The sequence below is a fragment of the Heliangelus exortis genome, chromosome 1 (genome assembly GCF_036169615.1).
Source record: "Heliangelus exortis chromosome 1, bHelExo1.hap1, whole genome shotgun sequence".
Classification (NCBI taxonomy): Eukaryota; Metazoa; Chordata; class Aves; order Apodiformes; family Trochilidae; genus Heliangelus; species Heliangelus exortis.
Window position 1 is genome coordinate 142534731 of NC_092422.1, and position 19277 is coordinate 142554007.

The window sequence follows — 19277 nt, forward strand, 5'->3', positions numbered from 1 at the left end:
CAGAGGAACTCAACCAGCTCTTAGAAATTTAAAATATTTGTCTCAGCCAGCCAAGAAGTTATTGGCAGCATTTTGCTGGAAAAGGTTGAGTCTTCAGATCTGTGACATTTCAGAGCAGTGTGGCATGGTTGGCACACACAGTTGGTTCATTAGGTCTGTGGTGCAGTGAACTCCAGAAAATGAGTATTTGATAACATGACTGAACAGTCACCTTGCAGAGAGGTTTCAGGTGTAGTATCTCCCTCTCCATGTGGCACGGTGGACACTTGAGCTCAAGCCTTACATGTCCTAATACAAAAAGGAAAGTGCTTTTTTTAGAACCACTTTCTCATCATTTGATAGCTTTGTTCTCTATTATTTATACCTTGAGTTGTCCATATCCCATATCCTGCTTCTGAAGTAGCAACACATTTGTGCTGTTTACAGACTTAAAATGGTAAGAAGATTGCAGCACAGTGTCCTGAAAACATCCATCATTACTGATTCCTGGGTTTTCCAAGGCATTCCGCAACTGGAGGGAGCTACAGCATTATTTGCCTAGGTGACATAACAGAAAAAGTAAATCTCTAAGACATCAAGGCAAGACTGACATTTTAAATTGGATAAAGAAGCTGAGCTTGAGGGAGGAAGGGGATAAAAAGGAAGTAGCAATCAAATGTAAGGATATTACAAGCTATACCCTTACCTGAAGTGGTAGGGACTTCATGATTGACAGATTTCCTCTTCAACTCCCTATGTTTTGTTTGCTTCACATCTTGTGGTACTTACATCATCTGGTTTCTATTTTGCTGCCTCTGGCTTATTGTGTTGGGTCACTAAGCCTTTACAATTTGAGATGAGTTTTCCTGATTTATTGTTCAGGTTCAATTTGAAGGCAGTGGATCTAAAATTCAAGGCCTCCTTCAGTGGGAAGAAAATGGCCAAAACAGTCTTTTCCCCCTACATTGCTGCTGCATATTTGAAAGATGTTGAAATATATGGTGTTAAATCATTGCAAATATCTTGTGGAAGTTTGTCTCCTAATTAAATTCATTATGTGAGAAGATTCCTTAAGGCTGTGGACTGTACCATATTTGAACTTTGGAAGGATGGAAGTACTAAAGTATGTTGATGGAGCAAGATGCTGTCACGCACTAAATCTCAGAAGAGCCTCATTATTTGTAATACTGGTGGTGCTGTGACACTTCTGGGAGATCTGAAGCTTCCTGCAGCCACAAAGGCACAGAACTTTTCTTCTCCCAGTAACTTGGTTGCAAACTTTTAAATCCTGTTAGCAAGTGTCCTGTAAAAAAATTAAGCTCTAGTGCTCCTGTGGACACACTGTGTGGTATCTCAGTATTAAATTGTTGTTACTGTTCTGACCTCACTGAAACCTCTCAAGGGAGTAACCAGTCTGTAAAAGAATGAAAGTTAGAGTATCCTTCGTTGATGCTAAACTTTTGTTCCAGTTCCCTCCAGTCCTGCCTATTCCCATCCAGCATTTTTCAGTTTTCAGATCTCTTAAGGTTTATGTCAAGACAGTGAAACCCATCACTCCTTTTAAATCCCTTCTTTCACCCCTGGGTTACAGAGGTTACAAAAGATTCTCAGTGTTCTGTGGGGATGGCAAGGAGTGCTGCCACACAGAATGTCACCTTGCTGTGACTCTGAACCAGGTATTAATTCCAGAAGTTCTGCTAACAGATTATTGGGCCTGCTTCTCACCTTGCCTGTCAAGTGTTGTCAAGCCTAAACCCTCACATGTTCCAGACTGCAACTCGGGCTTTTGCCATGCCAGAGCTGGCAGGCTCCTGCCAAACAGGCCAACCTCTCAGTGTTGATACAGTCTGAGCAGTAAAGTCTTCAGTAAAGCAGACTAAATCCTCAAGGAGTACAAGTGTACATCTTCCTTCCCTTCCCACATCTGTCCACAAAGACTAGGCAAAAATTGGGCATGGCCTTTCCAGAGGTTGTTGCCTGATTGTCCCGTTATTCAGCACAGTTGTTTATAAATGTATAAATGTTGTCTTCAACTTCCAGAGAAAATGAAAGCTTGAACTAACATCACAAATAACTCCTGGAGCTTATTTTCTTACTGCCTTGGATGCTTAACTCTAAAACCTAATAGCAGAATAAAACAATTATTTTATTCTTTTAATGCTGTTCTTATTAGCAGAAATGATCAGCAATTCCAAGATATGCCTCCTTGCCCCTGGAATCTCTTATCTCTGACTTGTTAAAAATGTATTCTCTCTTTGGTTTTCTGCAACACTGATTTGCATAATCTATTGAAAATATAAGAAATATATTAAATGCTTAATTTATCCTTATTTGAGATGAGGAGTAATGTATGTTTTAAGAGAAGCTTCTAAATACCTTTGAGAGCCATGAAAACTCATGTGGTTTATTGTGGTTACTACTAACATTCCATTCATCTACCTGAAAATTGGGAAGAGTGTGTTATGAATCCTCAGGTTTGTTGTAGTACAGTGGGAGATAAGTTTGAGGAATAGATAGCAAGACAGATGAAGTAAACAATAGCAGACTTATGCAGCCTGTTGGGGGAATACAGTTTTGTGTGAAATTTGTGTTTGGCACCACAGCTGATTTTATTAACCATTCTCACCACTGAACAGCTGCAGAACTAGGCTGAGTTAAATTAAGAACATACTTCTCTAGAGACAACTAATTAAAAATTAAATTTGAACATGATGAAAGCGTGAGTCAGAAGACAAAGTGAACTCTAGAGGAACTGAAACCAGTGCAGGATAAGAAAAGCTTGACCTGGTACCACTTATGATGTTCCCATTCTCCTAAGTAAGTTATGTGTTCTGGCACATAATACTTGAGGCTAAATACAGGGCAGCTTCTGGTTCACCCATGCTAAAAGAGTGAGCAAGCACTCACTGCTAGGTCTGTGGCTTTTCTTTTCCAGCTGTTCAAGAAGAGTGGGGAGGACTCACTTGATTTTTGTGGACAGTTCTTTAAAAAGCCTGCTTTTTGTTTAAGTTATACCTAACAAATGTACTAAGAATTACATATGTCTGACATACTCATATGGCTCCTCCTATGTGAATATCATTTGGTGTTTCATCAAGATGGATGTATTTATGCCTTAGAATACCCAAAGAAGTCTTAAGAGCTTGAAAAGGGAATGAAATAGTTACAAAACAGAGCACACCTCCTGTGTTCTGCTGATGTAGAATTCCTGTTCTTGGTGGACTTTTCTGGCAATTTTGTAATTAATGTGCTCGCTCACTGAGGAGAGCAGGAGCAACATGCATTTCCAAGTCAATTTGACAATTGCTTGGTTCTTTGGTTGTTTTGGGGTTTTGTTTCTTTTTTCCCTTTAAACTAAGCTTAATTGCTAAGAAATATACCTCTTCTGGTAATGAAAGCATCTATGGCATAATTCAAAAATAAAGGTACAGAAAATAAGACATAAAGTAGCAGAACTTTTGCTGTTCACCTTTGAACTGCAGCTTCTCTAGCGCTGAGCAATCTGTGCCTAAATTAAATGCTATTAAGTAAATTCAGGAAAACAGTGGTATTTGCTTGAATTGGAATACTTGCAGAATGGAGAATATGTACCCTTGTTCCAATGTTTCTCTAATCAAAAAGCCTGTATAAGTAAAGAGAATGATTTGCCAAAGGAGAGGAAGCAAATAAGGGGAAATTGTCTCCTTTTCTCATCAAGACTTTTTATTAGTCTGGTGTTCAGAAGCTACAGTAAAATCAGCTGACACAATGTAGCCAAAGTTTAGTGGTCTGTGAATTGAAAAAAGTGAGTATAGGTCAAGTGTGCTTTCTAAGCCTCTTCAAACACAAAGAGGTGAAAAAGGACCTCGTGTGCAGACACCCCAGGACCAAAGAGCAAGATCATGAAGTATCCTATTTTTCTCAAGCATCTAGTATCCCTGGAACATATAAACAAACAATTGCTAATAAGTACTTCCAGTGGTCCTCTCTTTTCCTCCCCCTCCCCATTTGCCTGGTAACAAAGATTGTGGAAGGAGACAAAGGGATAGTTGATACCTTTTTGCCCGAAGCCACAGACTAGGTCTGTGGGTGAGTAAGATAGAAAACACAGGTCTCCTGTATCTCAGGATATTGCTTTTTCTCTAGAACTGGGTTGCTTTTTAGATTCAAGTGTTTATGCTATTGGAATAAAGGACCAAAGTGGATTAGTATTTTACTCATCAAAACAAGATGACAAATGGGCATTTCTGCGTGTCCTATTTTAACACACAACATTTTAGAGTGTTTTACCATTGCACTACAGCACAGACAAGAGGGATGGTGTGCATTGCTCTATCTTAACTTTGCTGTTAGCACAAAAGCTGAGAGTTCCTGAATTTCAGAGCAGCTAATGCATTCTGCATTTTAAAAAGTTTAAAAAACTTTGGTTTTCTGGAAAAAAGTATATGAAAGCACTTCTTGCTGTAGCATGACTGATGAAAGTCCAAATCCATTCTAAATGTTGAAATGGTACAATTGAAAAAAAAATCATACAAGAATTTAGGGGATGGTAATAAACCCCTGGAACTAGGACAGTCATCATATATTTTGTGGAAGGGGAGGTACTTTACTGCTAGAATTCTTTCACTTGCTTTCATTTCCAACAAAAAACGCAAACATCTCTGCTCCTAAGTTTATGCCATGCTAATGCCCTACAGAACAGTAGAAAAAGGGCCACCTAAAGAAAGTGAAACGGGTAATAATTCTTTGGTGGTCACATCTTTCACTTCTCTCTGAGCACTACTTCCCTTCACATTGTCAAGGAGAAAGCAGAAAATAGGCTGTATGGCACTTGCTTCAGTTGTCTGGCTCCAAGGCAGCTTCCTAATAGGATTTAAAACACTATATGGATAGCTCTTCAACTGCAATTGGATGCTCTGTTTTTACCCATGTTCCTTCTGGTTCTTGAGATCAGCCAGCAGTGGATCACCATCCCAGCTATCAGCAGTATTGCAAGTACTGAATCTTACAGCTGGTGTCTTGAAAATCACTCTTGATGGCTCCCCAGGATCTAGCTACAGAGCATTTTGTCAGCAGTTCCTACATGCTTTTCACTCCTGTGAGTCTTGCATCCTAAAGAAATTGTGTTGTAATGGCTAGGAAGCTTAGTAACCTGTTCTTAAGTATGTGGTAGCTTAGTTGTTAACTATTGCACCTAAGACTGTATAATTATTGCTTTTAAAAATAAACTTCAGTCTTGCTTATACTGTGAAGTCTTGTATACAGTCAAGGCTTCAGGAACTCGTAGGAAATTAAGCACCTTAAAAACACATCAATGGTTTGTGTTTTTTTGAGTGGCTTGCTAAATCTCAAAGAAGAAGAAAAAAATACATGTGTTCTCTGTAGTATGTATCTTAGGTGCAGCTCTTTAGGGTTAAGAATTTTCTGTTGTTGCCTTTCACCAAAATTAGAAGCCATGAGATGATGGTTTTTATAGTCTTTAATTAAATTACAAAGATAGTCGTCAAATGTATGGAGGAAGGCTTAGGCTTCTGCCTCCCTTGGCAAGTCAGTGGGAGTTTGGTGCCCTTTGGGATCTCCCCTGCAGTGCTTTTGACATTTTGCAGTGACACTTTTATAGCAGCAGTTGGTTGCAACTTACAGGGGAAAATAAAAATCGGTCTGAGTTCCGGAAGATGAAGATTGGTCTCTTTGTAGTCAAATGAGGGTACAGGTGCAGGTTTTATCTGACTGAGCCTGAAGACCAGAGTGCCAGATGCAAGATGTGTACAGGCTCTGCTGCTAACAAAAATGTGGGTGGAAACTCCCCCTAATTTCCATGAGTATTGGTTGGAGCAGATAATTTATTAAGTGGTCCTAGGTATTTAAAGTCCTACAACACTACTTCAGCACTGTTAGTGAGAAAAACATATGTTTTTGTGCTGTATTTATGTACTGACAAGGCAGTGTGTCTGGCTCAGTATGTCTTTAAAGTCTTCATTCAGCATCTTGGTTTGTGGATGGCTGGTATTTTGGGTTCTGGTGTTGTTAATGTGGTACTGGTACACAGTTCTCGAAGAGAAGGAGAGTCCAGCTGGTGACACAGCAGTTTATTTTGAACAGATTATTACAGATCACCTTGTAGCAGCTGATGTTAACAAGGAAGACTGTAACCACTAAGTGTAATAGAAGTGTGCTTAAGCAGAGAACAGGATAAACTGGCCTTTTCGTGGCATTCTCTGAACTGTCCATTCAGTTCTGTAATACTCCTCCAAATCAAACAGACTTCATGACTCTTGCTTCAGCCTGCAGGGCAAAAATAATTGTAGAGATAGCTTTCTTAGCAATAAAAACCTCTTGTGAGAAGCTGAGCTGTGACAGCTAGTTTGACTGTGGGTCTAGTTTGGTCAATTTTTTTCCTATGTGTTTTTTTAAAAAAGCTTCAGAGATGCCACCTTCAGAAACATTTAGTGCAGATTGTGCTCAAGTCGGGGAGTTGCACAGATCTATGGGAGCAACATAAAGTTAATGTTTAAGAATTCTGAAAACTCTGCACTTGAGTATTTTTTCCAGGTACGTGTCTATGAAATTCCCATGGTAAGTACTTCTATGCTGGTACAGGTGGTAAAATGTGGGTTTTATTCTATTGTAGTGTCTATAATACAGTTACAAAGATTCTCAAGTTGCCTGTGTGACAGTGAGAGGTGGAGCTCCACTCCTTGTTTTCATGCTCTTAATGGATTAATCTAGTCAGGGCTCTGGAGATGTAGCCAAGGTCTCAGTCATCTGGGTGCTGCTTTTTAATGTTGTTGAAGACGTGTTGTTTTCTCCCATATTCTTCTGGAGTGTCTCTTCTAGATTTGCTTTAGATCACACTAACAAAACTTTCCTAGGTGTCCTAAGTGGAACTTTTGTTGGGAACTTTGGGTCAGGGTGATGGGCTGCTGTGCTCCTCCCAGCCTTTTTATTGTGGTGGTGGTGGTGAGAAGTGCAATTCCAGAGACTGTTCTCTGAAACTATTTTTGACTTTACTAGTACTTCTATACTATTTTTTTTTTTTAATTACTTTCTTGTTGACAAAGACTGCCTGAGACCGCTATGTGAATTTCAGGTCCTAAGCAGGCTTCTGCACTTGGGCTGCTCAACTTAGTTGCTGCTCTGGCTTCTTTGGTAATTTATTCATATCAATGGTCAAGACACAAAGTTTGTGGGGTGAGGAGGAACTGAGTGCTGTGAGGCACAAGCAGTTTGTAGTGCCACTTTCCTGGAAATCTGTAAGTATACTTGTGGCTCTGACACCTGTGAGTAGTAGTGTTGTCCTGAGCTTAAGGGATAAGCACCATATGAAGTTTACCTTCAGCAAGCAATTTCCTCTTTCCTGTATTTTCTCCCTTATGATCATGTAATTGTCCTTTTCTGTCTTTTTTCAGTTCTTTTCTAATTCAGACATTACTGTTCTGACCTGCAGATTCTTAGGAGTTTTGTAGTTCCTAAAGCTGCACGTAGATGATCAACATTTACCTCTGCAATCATGTTGCTATGAAGTATCACTGAGGTATTTTGTTGAAAAGCCAGAGGTTTTGCTTGTTTGGTAAAGCAGCACCAGCAGTGCAGTGTTTCTATGTCAGAGGTAACATCTCTAAGAATCTTGTTTAAGAAGGGAAGAAGAAGAGGAGGCTGAGGGGAGGCTCTACAGATACCTGAAAGGAGTTTGTAGTCAGGTTGGTGGTGGTGTCTTCTCCCAAGCAACCTGCAAATGAACAAGAGGAGATTGCCTCAAGTTGCACCAGGAGAGGTTTAGATTGGATATTAGGAAAAATTTCTTTACTGAAAAAGTGGTCAGGCATTGGAACAGGCTCCTTTGGGAAGTAGTGGAGGCATCACCCCTGGAGATGGTAAAGGAAGGAGTAGATTTGGCCCTTCAGGACATGGGCATGGTGGTGTTGGGTTGGCTGTTGGACTTGATGATCTTAAGAGGTTTTTTTCCAGCAGTAAGGATTCTATGAAAACTTTGTAACTGGCAGTTGTGGATAGCATCTGTCGTTTTGGCTTAATGCTTTTGCAAATGTTGATGTATTTGGATTGTATCCATGAGGACTACTGCTTTTTATGATCTTTGGGTGTCTCATGAAATAGTTTATATTTTGATGAGCCAATACAGAATACCTATTTTCTCAAGTCAGCTGAAAACTATAAAGTTCCATGGAAGCTTAGCAAAAGTAGCTTCCCATTGCCACTAATATTTTGATGCTAAAACTGTTTCTTTGTTGTTTGTTCTGTGTAGAAACTGTGTGAGGGAATTCTAAACATCCTTGAGAAAGACACCAAAACTTCATGTCAAGTTGCCTGCCTGGAGGCCCTACGGATTCTTTCCAGGGATAAGAAGGTATTAGTGCCTGTAACCACGAAGAGGAACATGCAGATCCTTATGAGACTGGCAAAGCTGGACACTGTGGAAGATCCTTTGGAGAGAGCGTCTGAATTTCCTGTTATAGTGGAAGCTTTAAAATGCCTCTGTAACATAATTTTTAATAGCACTGTTGCCCAGAAGCTCAGTTTGGAACTGAATCTCGCAGCTATGCTCTGTAATCTCCTGGAAAAATGCAAGGACCAGCAGTTGGTTGATGACATTAAGTGTTTTGATTTGCGTCTCCTCTTCCTCTTGTCACTTCTGCACACAGACATTAGATCACAGTTGCGTAAGGAACTGCAAGGGGTTCAAGTTTTAACTCAGGCTTTGGAAAGTTCCCTGAGTGTAAGATGGACAGAAGAATATAAAGCAGTAGAAGATCGTGACAGACCTCCTCTATCTTTGCAAGAGACAGATTGTGCCATTGAGGCACTAAAGGCTCTTTTTAATGTAACACTTGACAGTTGGAATGTCCACAGTGAGGTAAGGCTGAGATGAAGTGTTTTTTGAATTGTGTTTGTTTATTCTGCAAGAGCCAGAACTAGCAGGTAGATCGATACACAAGAGGCAGTTGTTGTCCAAACCCCAGAGGAAGGGTTTAAAAACATTTGCTACTGTCACTTTGGTGGAATATGAATGCACTTTTCAAAACAGCAGCTAAGGTAGTGTTGAAATTTTGCATCATCATTTCACTATTTGCAAAACCAGTCCAAGGAAATTTGTCTGTCAGAATTCTGAATGGGCCGTGTCTTGAGTTTTGGCTTTCAAGAGGTATTGAGTCTTTAATGCTCATTGCTTTGAACACCAGAATAACTTTTTTGTTCCTGTTACTATTTTGGCAAAAAAATTTAATAATCCATACATTTTCTGTGTAAGGGGAGAATAAAGAGAATGTAATGTAAGTTAGAACTATATGTTTTCAAATTAGAAAATGCAAAGAAGGCTACTTTATGAGTCTTAGATTTCCAAAAGAAAATGAATTATCTTCACAAATAATTAGCTGGCTAGGAAAAACTTGTTAATGTCAGCATATCAGATGGCTACATCTCTGGAGATTGAGAACTGATTTTAACAAATAACTGTAAAGCAAGAGTGGTGCTATTTTCAGTATCTTTATCTCTCATCCTCCCAATACCAGGTTTGCACTTAAATGTGATCTTTTAAGATGAGGTCAGGTGTGAGAACCAAATGCACTATCATTGTTACTTCGTACGAATAAGACTTACCTTGTTTTCTTCATGACATCAGATTTTTTTTTTCTTAGACAAATATTCTTCCCATGTTAAAAACCTAAATTTATAAACAGAAATTATAGGAATTACATTTTTGTTAGATAACCTGAGTCTGTGCTACAGTAATAGAATCATATAGGGAATCTTTCTTTTGAGTCTACATTATATGGACGGTGTTCTTTTAACTGAGCATTGTAAATTCACAGCATAGTAAGCTAAGCAGAAGTTTACATTAGTTAAAATTGAAATTTTTTTTTTTTAGTGAGTTAGACTAAACAGCGAAGAAGATATTAATCATAACATTAAGGAATGTAAAATTTGAGAAAAGTCTGAAGTTTATTATGCTTTAATATCTCAAGGATAAGTTGAATAAGAAATCCTGAAATTTAAGATTGAGTGAATGGTATTAAAAATCATTCAAGGGAATTTCAAGGGAGAGACTTCGCTCTTGTTTATATTCCTGACTTAGATCTTTATTAAAAGTACCTTTCAACTTTGTCAGAGAAAGTATTTTGTATAGGCAAGTGATTGTTTGGGAGGTAGAAACTTGAGGAAGAAGAGTTACCCACAGTCAAACTCTTAACACAGCTATATGAATATTTACTTATTCAGAGTTTGAGATTTATCTTTTTTGTGAGTCACCTGCGTGCAGGAAATCATATCAAGTGTAAGTTGGAAAAAGAAGCTGTGTAACGTGTTCACCTTTTGAGAAGTAAGCTCCTGAAATCTAGATTTGAAGATAGTATGCAAAATGCTGGAATCTTGGGGAATGAAGGGGCCAGTTTAGCACAGAAAGGTGGGCTGGAAGTGGCATGCAGCAGTGGCATTTTGTGATAGTGTTTGTGTGGCTGCTGTCTGTGGAAAGAGGGAGGTTTTGTCCCACAAAACTTTTCCTCCCTAAAGAGGCCAAGAAAATTTCAGCCATCAGAAAATTTCCTTCAGATTGTAGGAAATTCTGGAATTAGTAAGCTGTTTTTTAAAATTTTTTTCATTTTATTTTATTTCAATGAGAGTTTAAGTCATTCTGGGGTGGGAGAAGCTTATTTGATATTTTGAGATAAAGCTTATATGGTAAATTTTTGCTAGAAGTTCCTGAAAGCAAGGAACCTTTAATTTAAAGAGCTCTATAGTCCTTGTAAACTGTTGGCCAGATATGTTAGGTGACATTCTGCTTAGCAAGTATCCCTGTGGAAATACTTATGATCTGTAAGAAGAGTAAACAGCGTGGTAATTAAGTGGGCTGAAGATGCGGAATTCAAGGAGATTACAAACAGTAATTACAAACTTAATTTTTAAGAGATTACAAACAGGATGGAAAATAAAAGCAGAGCAGAGGGGTTAGGCATGTGGGCAGAAAACCAAATGAGATCCACCTTAAGAGGGAAGAGGAAGGGCTTGGAACACCAGTATTTAATGATGGTTTCAAAGTAGCAAAGACAGACAAGAGCAGCAGGTGGTACAGTTGGCAGATTTGGATGCTGATGTTACAAAAGATGTACTGGGGTGCTTTGTGCTAGGTCAAACACACCAGAACATATGATGGATGCCAAGAAGAGCTAATGAAAAAGGACTGGGACAATGATACACAGAGTTAAATGATTGCAGTTACTTGTGTACTTTGTGTGGCTGATATGTGGTGGGAGACTGGAAGGGGGAATTGCTTGGGCAGAGCAAAAGTAGGGCAAATAAGGTTGCTGAGAGAAGTTATTAATGAAAAGGTATCAAGGGAACAGAAGTGAGATAAACAAATGGACTGGGTGGGGGAAATGAAACTCTTGGCAGCAAAAGGTCTAAATGAGGAGGAGGTAAATTACATGAAGAATGTACATAATCCAAATGGATGAAGGGGGTGACAGAGTATAAATATAGGAAGATTATAGTGGTATATTAGGAATAGTGGAATGGAATTAATTGAGCAAATGCTTCTAATGGCATTTTCTGGTAGTGAAGGTTCATTTAACTGGCAAAAAGACCCCAGCACCTTTTACAAGGCCTAGTTAAAAGTCCAGCATATAACAGTTATGTTGTGTTGAGCGTTCAGTGAACTCTAAGGTACAGTCCTTTTATTGATAGGGATGGTTGTTGTGATCTAATAGGTATTTTCCATCTTTAATTTTTATTATTCTAGTGACCTGAAACCCCCACTTGCAATCTTCAAAATGAAAAAATATCTTCATAATTTATATTTATATAGAATGAATCTCGTCAATTTCGTTACATGGCTGCCATCCTTCGACACTGCTTATTAACCACGGGCCCTACTGAAGACAAAACAGAAGAGCTGCACAGGTTGGTAAAAATGCAGCACCAATCTATTTTTAAAGGTTATTTCTTCTTTAAAAAATAGGGAAAATTTTACTTTGCCTAAAATCTAAAGCAAAAATCTGAGAAACAATACTATTAGTTTTGATTAAAGTATTATTAGTCTTTTGATGAAAATTTTTTGTCTGAAATACAATTTTAGCATGTCCAGTATTTCAGAGAGAAAGTATCTAGCAAGATTGTTATTTTTGATGGATAATAATGTAGCTGACTTATTTGAAATCTCTTTTTGTGGCTGTATAACTGAGGCTGAGAACAGGTATGGAAGTTCTAAATGTAGTGCAAATTGAAACAGAATGCAACTTACGTTGTTTTGCACAGCAGCTGATGGAAAAAATGCATTTTGAGCTGTTCATAGGGCCTGACAGTGCATTCAAACACTACTCCACACTATCTCTCAGCTCTGAATGTTAGCATCACCGTCGTCTTTTTCAGAGATGTTCATGTATCTAAGGGTAGGATCTCTTGAAGATCTCCTGAACCAGCATTCTCCAGGAAGAAAGATATAGCTTTTCACACCCAGCAGTCTTGAAAGTGTTAAATGAACTTGATTAAAATCTTGGAAAGCTCTTAGAGAACAGTCTTAATGGGTGAACACTAAAATCCTACATCAGAGCCCTTCTCAGCTGTTGCAGACTCATTTGGAATAATTTAGGATATTGCTGCAGAAGTTGCCATGACTAAAGTTGGTGCTGAGTGTGTCCTGAAAGGCAGGATTTTGTCTTCTCTTCTTGTTATGGTGGGTGTTTTGCACCCTCATCCTCCTTTAAGGGAAGAGTTTGTGGAAATAAGTTCCCCACTGCTGGAAAAATTGTACAGTTTTGGATAAATTCAACAACTCCAAGAAGACAGAGATTAACCCTTAGCATTTAAGCTTGTACATAGGCAGCAAGACTGCCTGATATTCTGGTGAATTATTTATACAGCTGATGCTCCTCCCAGGAAAACATGTCCTGTTTCCTTGACCAAGAATCTGACTGATCTAATCATGCTGCAAAATGTAGCACACTGTAAAATGCAGTTATCTTGTGCAATTGCAAAAGAATGTGTGTTACATAGGTCCTTATCGGTTTAGCTTTTGAAAACACTTCCAGATTAGGTCCACAAAGGGCTTTAAGTATAGAAGTAGCCATCTGTGGAGAATATGTGGTATTGGTGTGATTTCTGTCCTTACTTTTTTCAGTCAGGAGGGATATTTGATGCAGAGATGCTGCCTGCATGAACCTTATAAAGACACCAAGGCAAGGCAAGGATTCTCCATAATTCTGAGAGGGGGTAGCAGAAGAGAAATGAGAATTATTATGGCTGCCTTGTGTCACTTCAGTTGTTTCCTGTTCTCCATCAGACTGCACTGCATCAGTCTTTCTATTATGCTGGGAAAACAACTTTCTCTGTTAGCTGACTATTGCTACTTGGTTTAGCTCAAGGTGATAGAAGGAATGCAAGTCTAGTACTGCACTCAGTATTTGGTCTTGATATTTGTCATAATAAGGTTTTTTTGTTTGTTTTTAACAAGCTAGAAGAGCACTGCACAGGTTTTTAATTTTGTGATTCAGATATGTTGACCCATTTGCAGAAACCAAGTGTTGTCCTCGAATGCTACAGGGTGCAATAAAAGCTGAATAATTTGATGCACTTTTCCACTAAGAGTATTCATCACAAGGCAGCTCTGGAACAGAAAAGGTATGGTTAGAAATAATGCTCCTTTAAATCCTCAGAGAGATCAGGAGCCTGGATCAGATGGCCCCACTTTAGTCCCCTGATGTATCTGGTCAGGCAACACTTTCATTCTGGATAGGACCTTCAATAATGAATGAGTAAACCTGTGTTAGCAATCCATAGCTAAAAAAATGAGACTGTGTCATTATTTGGGCTGTTCAGTGGACCAGGCTCTGCCCGTGCAATCTTTATTGCCAGAGATGAAGTGTGCATCAGGAGCAGAGTGCAGCTTCTCACTCTGCTTTCCACCTGCAGCCCACCAGTAAGGCAATTAGGAAAATAATGTTAAAAATGGAATAAAATAAAAGCGGTGTTGAATGCAGAATAAACTTTTTGAAGCATCAGAGAGGTGTGTCTCTTAAAATTGCCAATCACTTGCACATCTCTGGGTTTGTAAATCTGCAGGCAGATCTTTAAATGAAGGCTTCAGGCAGTCTTTTTGAGCACATTGTATGCATGCCTGTGCTCTGAATGTGTAAGTTGAGCATTTATTTTATGTGAATATCAGGTGTTGGATGCATACCCTCAGCTGTGATGTACTGATTGTCACTGTGATTCTATTTGTAATAGATAAGTAGAAGTTACCCATAAAAATATCTTAACTAGTTTAGTACCTGGTATTGTCATCATTGTGGTTCTGTCACGTTATTGCTTAACGTTTGAATATGAATGGCTTAAAGCAGCACATATTAAGAATGAGTGCCATTTTTGCCCACTAACAAGGTTTTAATCAAGGCATTCAGCAGCTCTAAATAGGCCTTTGCTTCCGAATTTGCATATCAGGAGGGGGCTGGGAGCATGAGTGGGTGGATGTCATGTCTCAGTGATTAATGATCCCTAGGAAGCCGAAAAGGGGAGAGTAATATACGCAGTATTTCTACCCCCTGGAGTAGGAATGCAAACACTATTGTGCAGATCTGTGCATAGTCACTGACTTCCTGGTAGCTGGAGAATTTCATACACTCCTCTACCACAAATAAAACTGTCAGTGGAGTGACAAAGATCAGAAAGCCGGGCTTCATTTATTGAAAAGAATAGCTCAGACACAGTGATCCAGAAAATTAATTTTGTAGGTGTTTGGGAACTTGGTTGTTTAATAAGAAACTGGTAAAAAGAGAACTTTTGATGAAAGGCGTGAAGCCACCAAATATTTGTTGAATTTCAGTCTGGTTTTTTTCTGACTATTCCTCAATTATTGGAGAGGAATAATTTCCATGATACAAAAGACATATCTGAAACAGGAATTAGAAACAAAACAAAGAGAATGAGCTTTCCAGAAAGTAGAAGTTGTCTGAATTTCAGTTGCTGAAAGAGCAAAAGGGAGATGGCACAGTGTGGAACAGCCACCCAGTCTGATCAGACCCAAACCAGTATGTTTGTTAGAAATCCTATTATGTTTGATTGCCATGGTTTCACTTTCTCTTTTACTAATGCTTTGTCAGAATTGTATTAAAAGCATAAAAAGTGAGGGCAGGTTCTAAGTAGATATTGTTAAAAGTGTTAAAAAAAGTTTATTGAAAAGTTTTCTCTATTCTTGGAGCACTTTGCCAGTCCTTGAAGCATCACAGTTCAGTTTCATTGGTAGTTTTGAGGTCTGTATATATAAGCCTAAATAATTCTGTAGTATTTCTAAATATATCCATTTGGAAGTTTAGTTGGGCATCAGTAGGTAAACAAGGACAGAATTCTAATTTTTGCAGCATCTGTATAATTTAGGCCTGAGTCTATATAAATGAGAACAGGATAGATAGCAAATTTAAAGGATGTGAACCAGACTAGAGGCTCTTGCAAAGTCTGTTCCATCTTCTTCAAAAGAGCAGGAAGAGGGACCCTGTGGTCCCATTTAAATCACCTAACAGATATTTGGGAGGCTCCTGGATTTGTGCTTTGAAGATGCAAAGACTGCCAGTTACTGAAAGATGATGCATGATATATCTTTTTTTTTTTCCTTACTGTGTTAAAAGTCTTCTGTATTTCCTGTACACTAAAAGCTGAGTAATAGTGGAGATATTTCAGGGAATTGCAGAAGTTCCATGGTTACAGGAGAAAATATTTTCTGTATATTTTGTATACTTTGTCACGTTAATGATGGGACTATGGATGTGTTGTCAAAGGTATTAAGTTTTCAAGGAGAAAAAAACTCCTGACTGCTGCAAATCAATGTGAGAGTTCCCCCTGCTGTCCTGCAGGATCAGCTGCTGTAACATGCTGCTGGAATCTGTGCCTTGTCTATGGGACAGGATACTGTGGGGGCTGGAAGTAACAATGCAGTGCTGCAGGATAGCTTTTGGAGCTATAGTCTTTCTTTTTGCTTTGTTCCAAGAGCCAGCACTCAGGTGTTAATGCATGCCACCTTCTTTAAAAATGGAGAGCAGAAAATAAAGCATTATTTGAGTTGCAGGGCCTCTTTTTGGTTGCAGTTGTACTAACAGTTCATGGTGAGTTGTACTCTGTTTTTAATTGTTACAAATGAATAATGAATTTTTTAAATCTGTTTCAGCAATGCAATCAATCTCTTAAGCAATGTTCCTGTTTCTTGCTTGGATGTTCTTATTAGTCCATCATCTCAAGAGGAAACAGATATAAAATACAATAATATGAATATGGGAGCAATTCAAATTCTACTGGATTTCATGGAAAAGAGAATAGACAAGGTATGGGCTGCAAAAATTCTTCACAAAAGGGGCCTTCTTTCATTAAAGCAAAACATGCTTGTATGTAAAGCTTCAATGAGGAAAATAACATTAATAAAAATAAGAAGAGCAGTGTTGAATGCAGAATGAACTTGGTGAAGCATCAGGATGATATATTTATTAGAACTGATGATCTCTAAGTTGGTAAATTCCAGGCAGTATTTAGCATCATTATAGATGTCCTTGCTTCCAGATTGTGAAATACCTCAAAATTGAGAGCAAATTCAGATTAATATCTGAAGCATACTTGCTTGTGTGAGGATGAACATTTGGCTCTTTATTTATGGCTGTGTAAAGTTCATGTGGGACTCTGTTGAAGGGTTCATAGGATTTGAAAAGGAAAACTTGCTCTTAAGTGCTTTATTTGTGTTTGGTTTTATTTTAGGGAAGCAGCTATAGAGAAGGTCTCACTCCAGTTCTCAGTTTATTAACTGAATGCTGCCGAACTCATAGGAATATCAGGAAGTTTATAAAAGCTCAGGTAAGTCAAATATTCATCAAAATTTGCATATGAAGCTAATGAACTTTCTGAGGTTTGCACATCAGTGCAAGGCACTGGTACTTCAAAAGCACGTATGATTTTGAATTAAATTACCCACGAAGTTCTCTGCAGTACTTTTTTCTGCTATGTCACTGGCAGCAACAGAAATATTTTTTCAGTCGTGTAAAGCAATGGATACTATGGTTCCAAAGTTCCACAAAGCATTTTAAAGACTGTTAAATAATAATGTTAGGCTTATTGCAAAGTTGGTGTTCATGTGAATTACTATGCATCATGTACTCAGCACTGGTGAGGCCACACCTCGAGTCCTGTGTCCAGTTCTGGGCCCCTCAGTTCAGGAAGGATATCGAGGTCCTGGAGCAGGTCCAAAGGAGGGCAACCAGGCTGGTGAAGGGACTCGAGCACAGGCCCTATGAGGTGAGGCTGAGGGAACTGGGGGTGTTCAGCCTGGAGAAGAGGAGGCTCAGAGGAGACCTCATCACTCTCTACAACTCCCTGAAAGGAGGGGGTAGCCAGGGGGGGGGTTGGTCTCTTTTCCCAGGCAACTCTCAGCAAGACAAGAGGGCACGGTCTCAAGTTGTGCCGGGGGAGGTTTAGGTTGGACATTAGAAAGAATTTCTTTACTGAGAAGGTGATCAGACATTGGAATGGGCTGCCCTGGGAAGTGGTGGATTCTCTGTCCCTGGAGATATTTAAAAAGAGACTGGATGTGGCACTCAGTGCCATGGTCTGGTAACTGCAGTGGTAGTGGATCAAGGGTTGGACTTGATGATCTCTGAGGTCCCTTCCAACCCAGCCAATTCTATGATTCTATGATGTTATACAGGGAAAAAGAACTTGGTGTGGTAGGTAGTGAGGCTACAGGTGTTTTGATGGGTTTTACGTGAGCTTTTAGTTTGACCTCAGCAGGTAGGAGTTACTGGAATTGAAACTTTGGTACCAGTATGTATCAGCTGCTCTGCCACCATAAAACCCTGTCCCCAAACAGAGACACTTCATCACTTTATCTCTTAAAAGAGCTGTTTAATGCAGTACAGGCTTTTAGCAGGGAAAAAAAAATATTTCCGTGGCATGGCCAAAGATCTAGAGGATCTCTGTGGTTTGGTGGTTGGGTGTGGTGTTTTCTGTTTGTTTTGCTGCTTTTCCTGAAGTGGAATAGAGAGAAGTGAAAAGATGACCAAGAGAAAGAAGACATCTGAAACCAGCTGAGAAATGTTCTTTTCCTAAGTTGCAGTGGTTTTTGGATTGCACCGTAGATGCCACTCCCAAGTCAAGGCTGTGTCTGAATTCATAAATGGCAAAGAGTATATATTTTCTGCCTCTTTTATGTATACCAGAAAAGTGGTTTTGACAAATTTAAGAAACTCCTTGCTGGTTGTGTTTGCAACAGTTCTTTCCTAGGACACTCATCTGTCAAGTTACACACACACACACACACACACACACACACACACACACACACACACACAGAATTGCAGAACCAAATGTTCGGAAGTTAGAAAATGAAGTTGTCTGCTTGTTTTTATGACATCTCAGCATCTAAATGTCAGGATATAATTGCATGCTGTCTCCTACCACTGCCTCATATAGTGCACAGAATGGATGGATACTGCTGACTGCATGACCGGATGTTTGATATTTTGAATTACCCTCATTGTTAAGTGTTGGCCTTGGGCTTTATTTATTGTTCGCTATTCAAATTATGATCTGAAGACAGAATGATTCATTACCTCATGGACTGTCCTATGGCACTCATCACTGTATTAGTATTAGAGTACTCTAAAAACATTAATTCATTCTTACAACACTCTGTGAAATGGCAGTCATGGTTCTATCCCCATTGGGGAAAGTAAGCAGGGACAAGTAAAATGTTTCTGCTAATTGTTTGAATACTTAGTTTGAAAAGTCAGAGTCTGTTTCTTTTCAAAGTAGTCAATACTGCAGCATTAATTTGTTTAACTATCAGCTCCCAGTGAGTCCAGTTTCCCTAATAATTTTGCAGTAATTTTTCCATGAACATCATGTTTTACATTAGAAACCTTGAAAAAAACCCACCTTGCTATTTTTTATGATAGTTTGGTTTCATTCCCTTGTAAAACATTGAAGATCTGTAATTCTTATAGCAATAACAAGATCATTCAATATTTAATATTATGGCCCAGATTTATTTGCAGATCCTATCATATCAACATGAAAAAAATTATTGTTGGTTTTGAGTCTGGAGGCATATGCATAAGGAGGTGGAAGTTAGGCTGCAAAACCTTATTCTTCAGGTCCCTGAAGAATATACTTCAGGCCCCTCCTGCCATTCTTGAAGGTTGAAATTAACATGTTAAATAGTGTTTTCTTCAAAATATTTTTACAATTTAACTTTAGCTTTTACCAGAGTGTTTTCTGGGAGGAGCACACATTTCCTCTAGAGGTGTGAAGCCAATATTTGAAATTTATGGTAGCAGAACTTA

At 38.8% G+C, this 19277-nt stretch overlaps 1 protein-coding gene across 1 annotated transcript in view; it reads left to right on the forward strand.

Annotated features, from left to right (window-relative positions):
• RIC8B (RIC8 guanine nucleotide exchange factor B) overlaps window positions 1–19277 on the forward strand; it is a 36896-nt gene that overhangs the window by 6182 nt on the left and 11437 nt on the right. The window contains exons 3-6 of the mRNA XM_071729026.1: window positions 8222–8830; window positions 11774–11868; window positions 16121–16274; window positions 16699–16794. Of these exons, the coding sequence (XP_071585127.1) occupies window positions 8222–8830; window positions 11774–11868; window positions 16121–16274; window positions 16699–16794 (954 nt within the window). The remainder of the gene's footprint in view (window positions 1–8221; window positions 8831–11773; window positions 11869–16120; window positions 16275–16698; window positions 16795–19277) is intronic.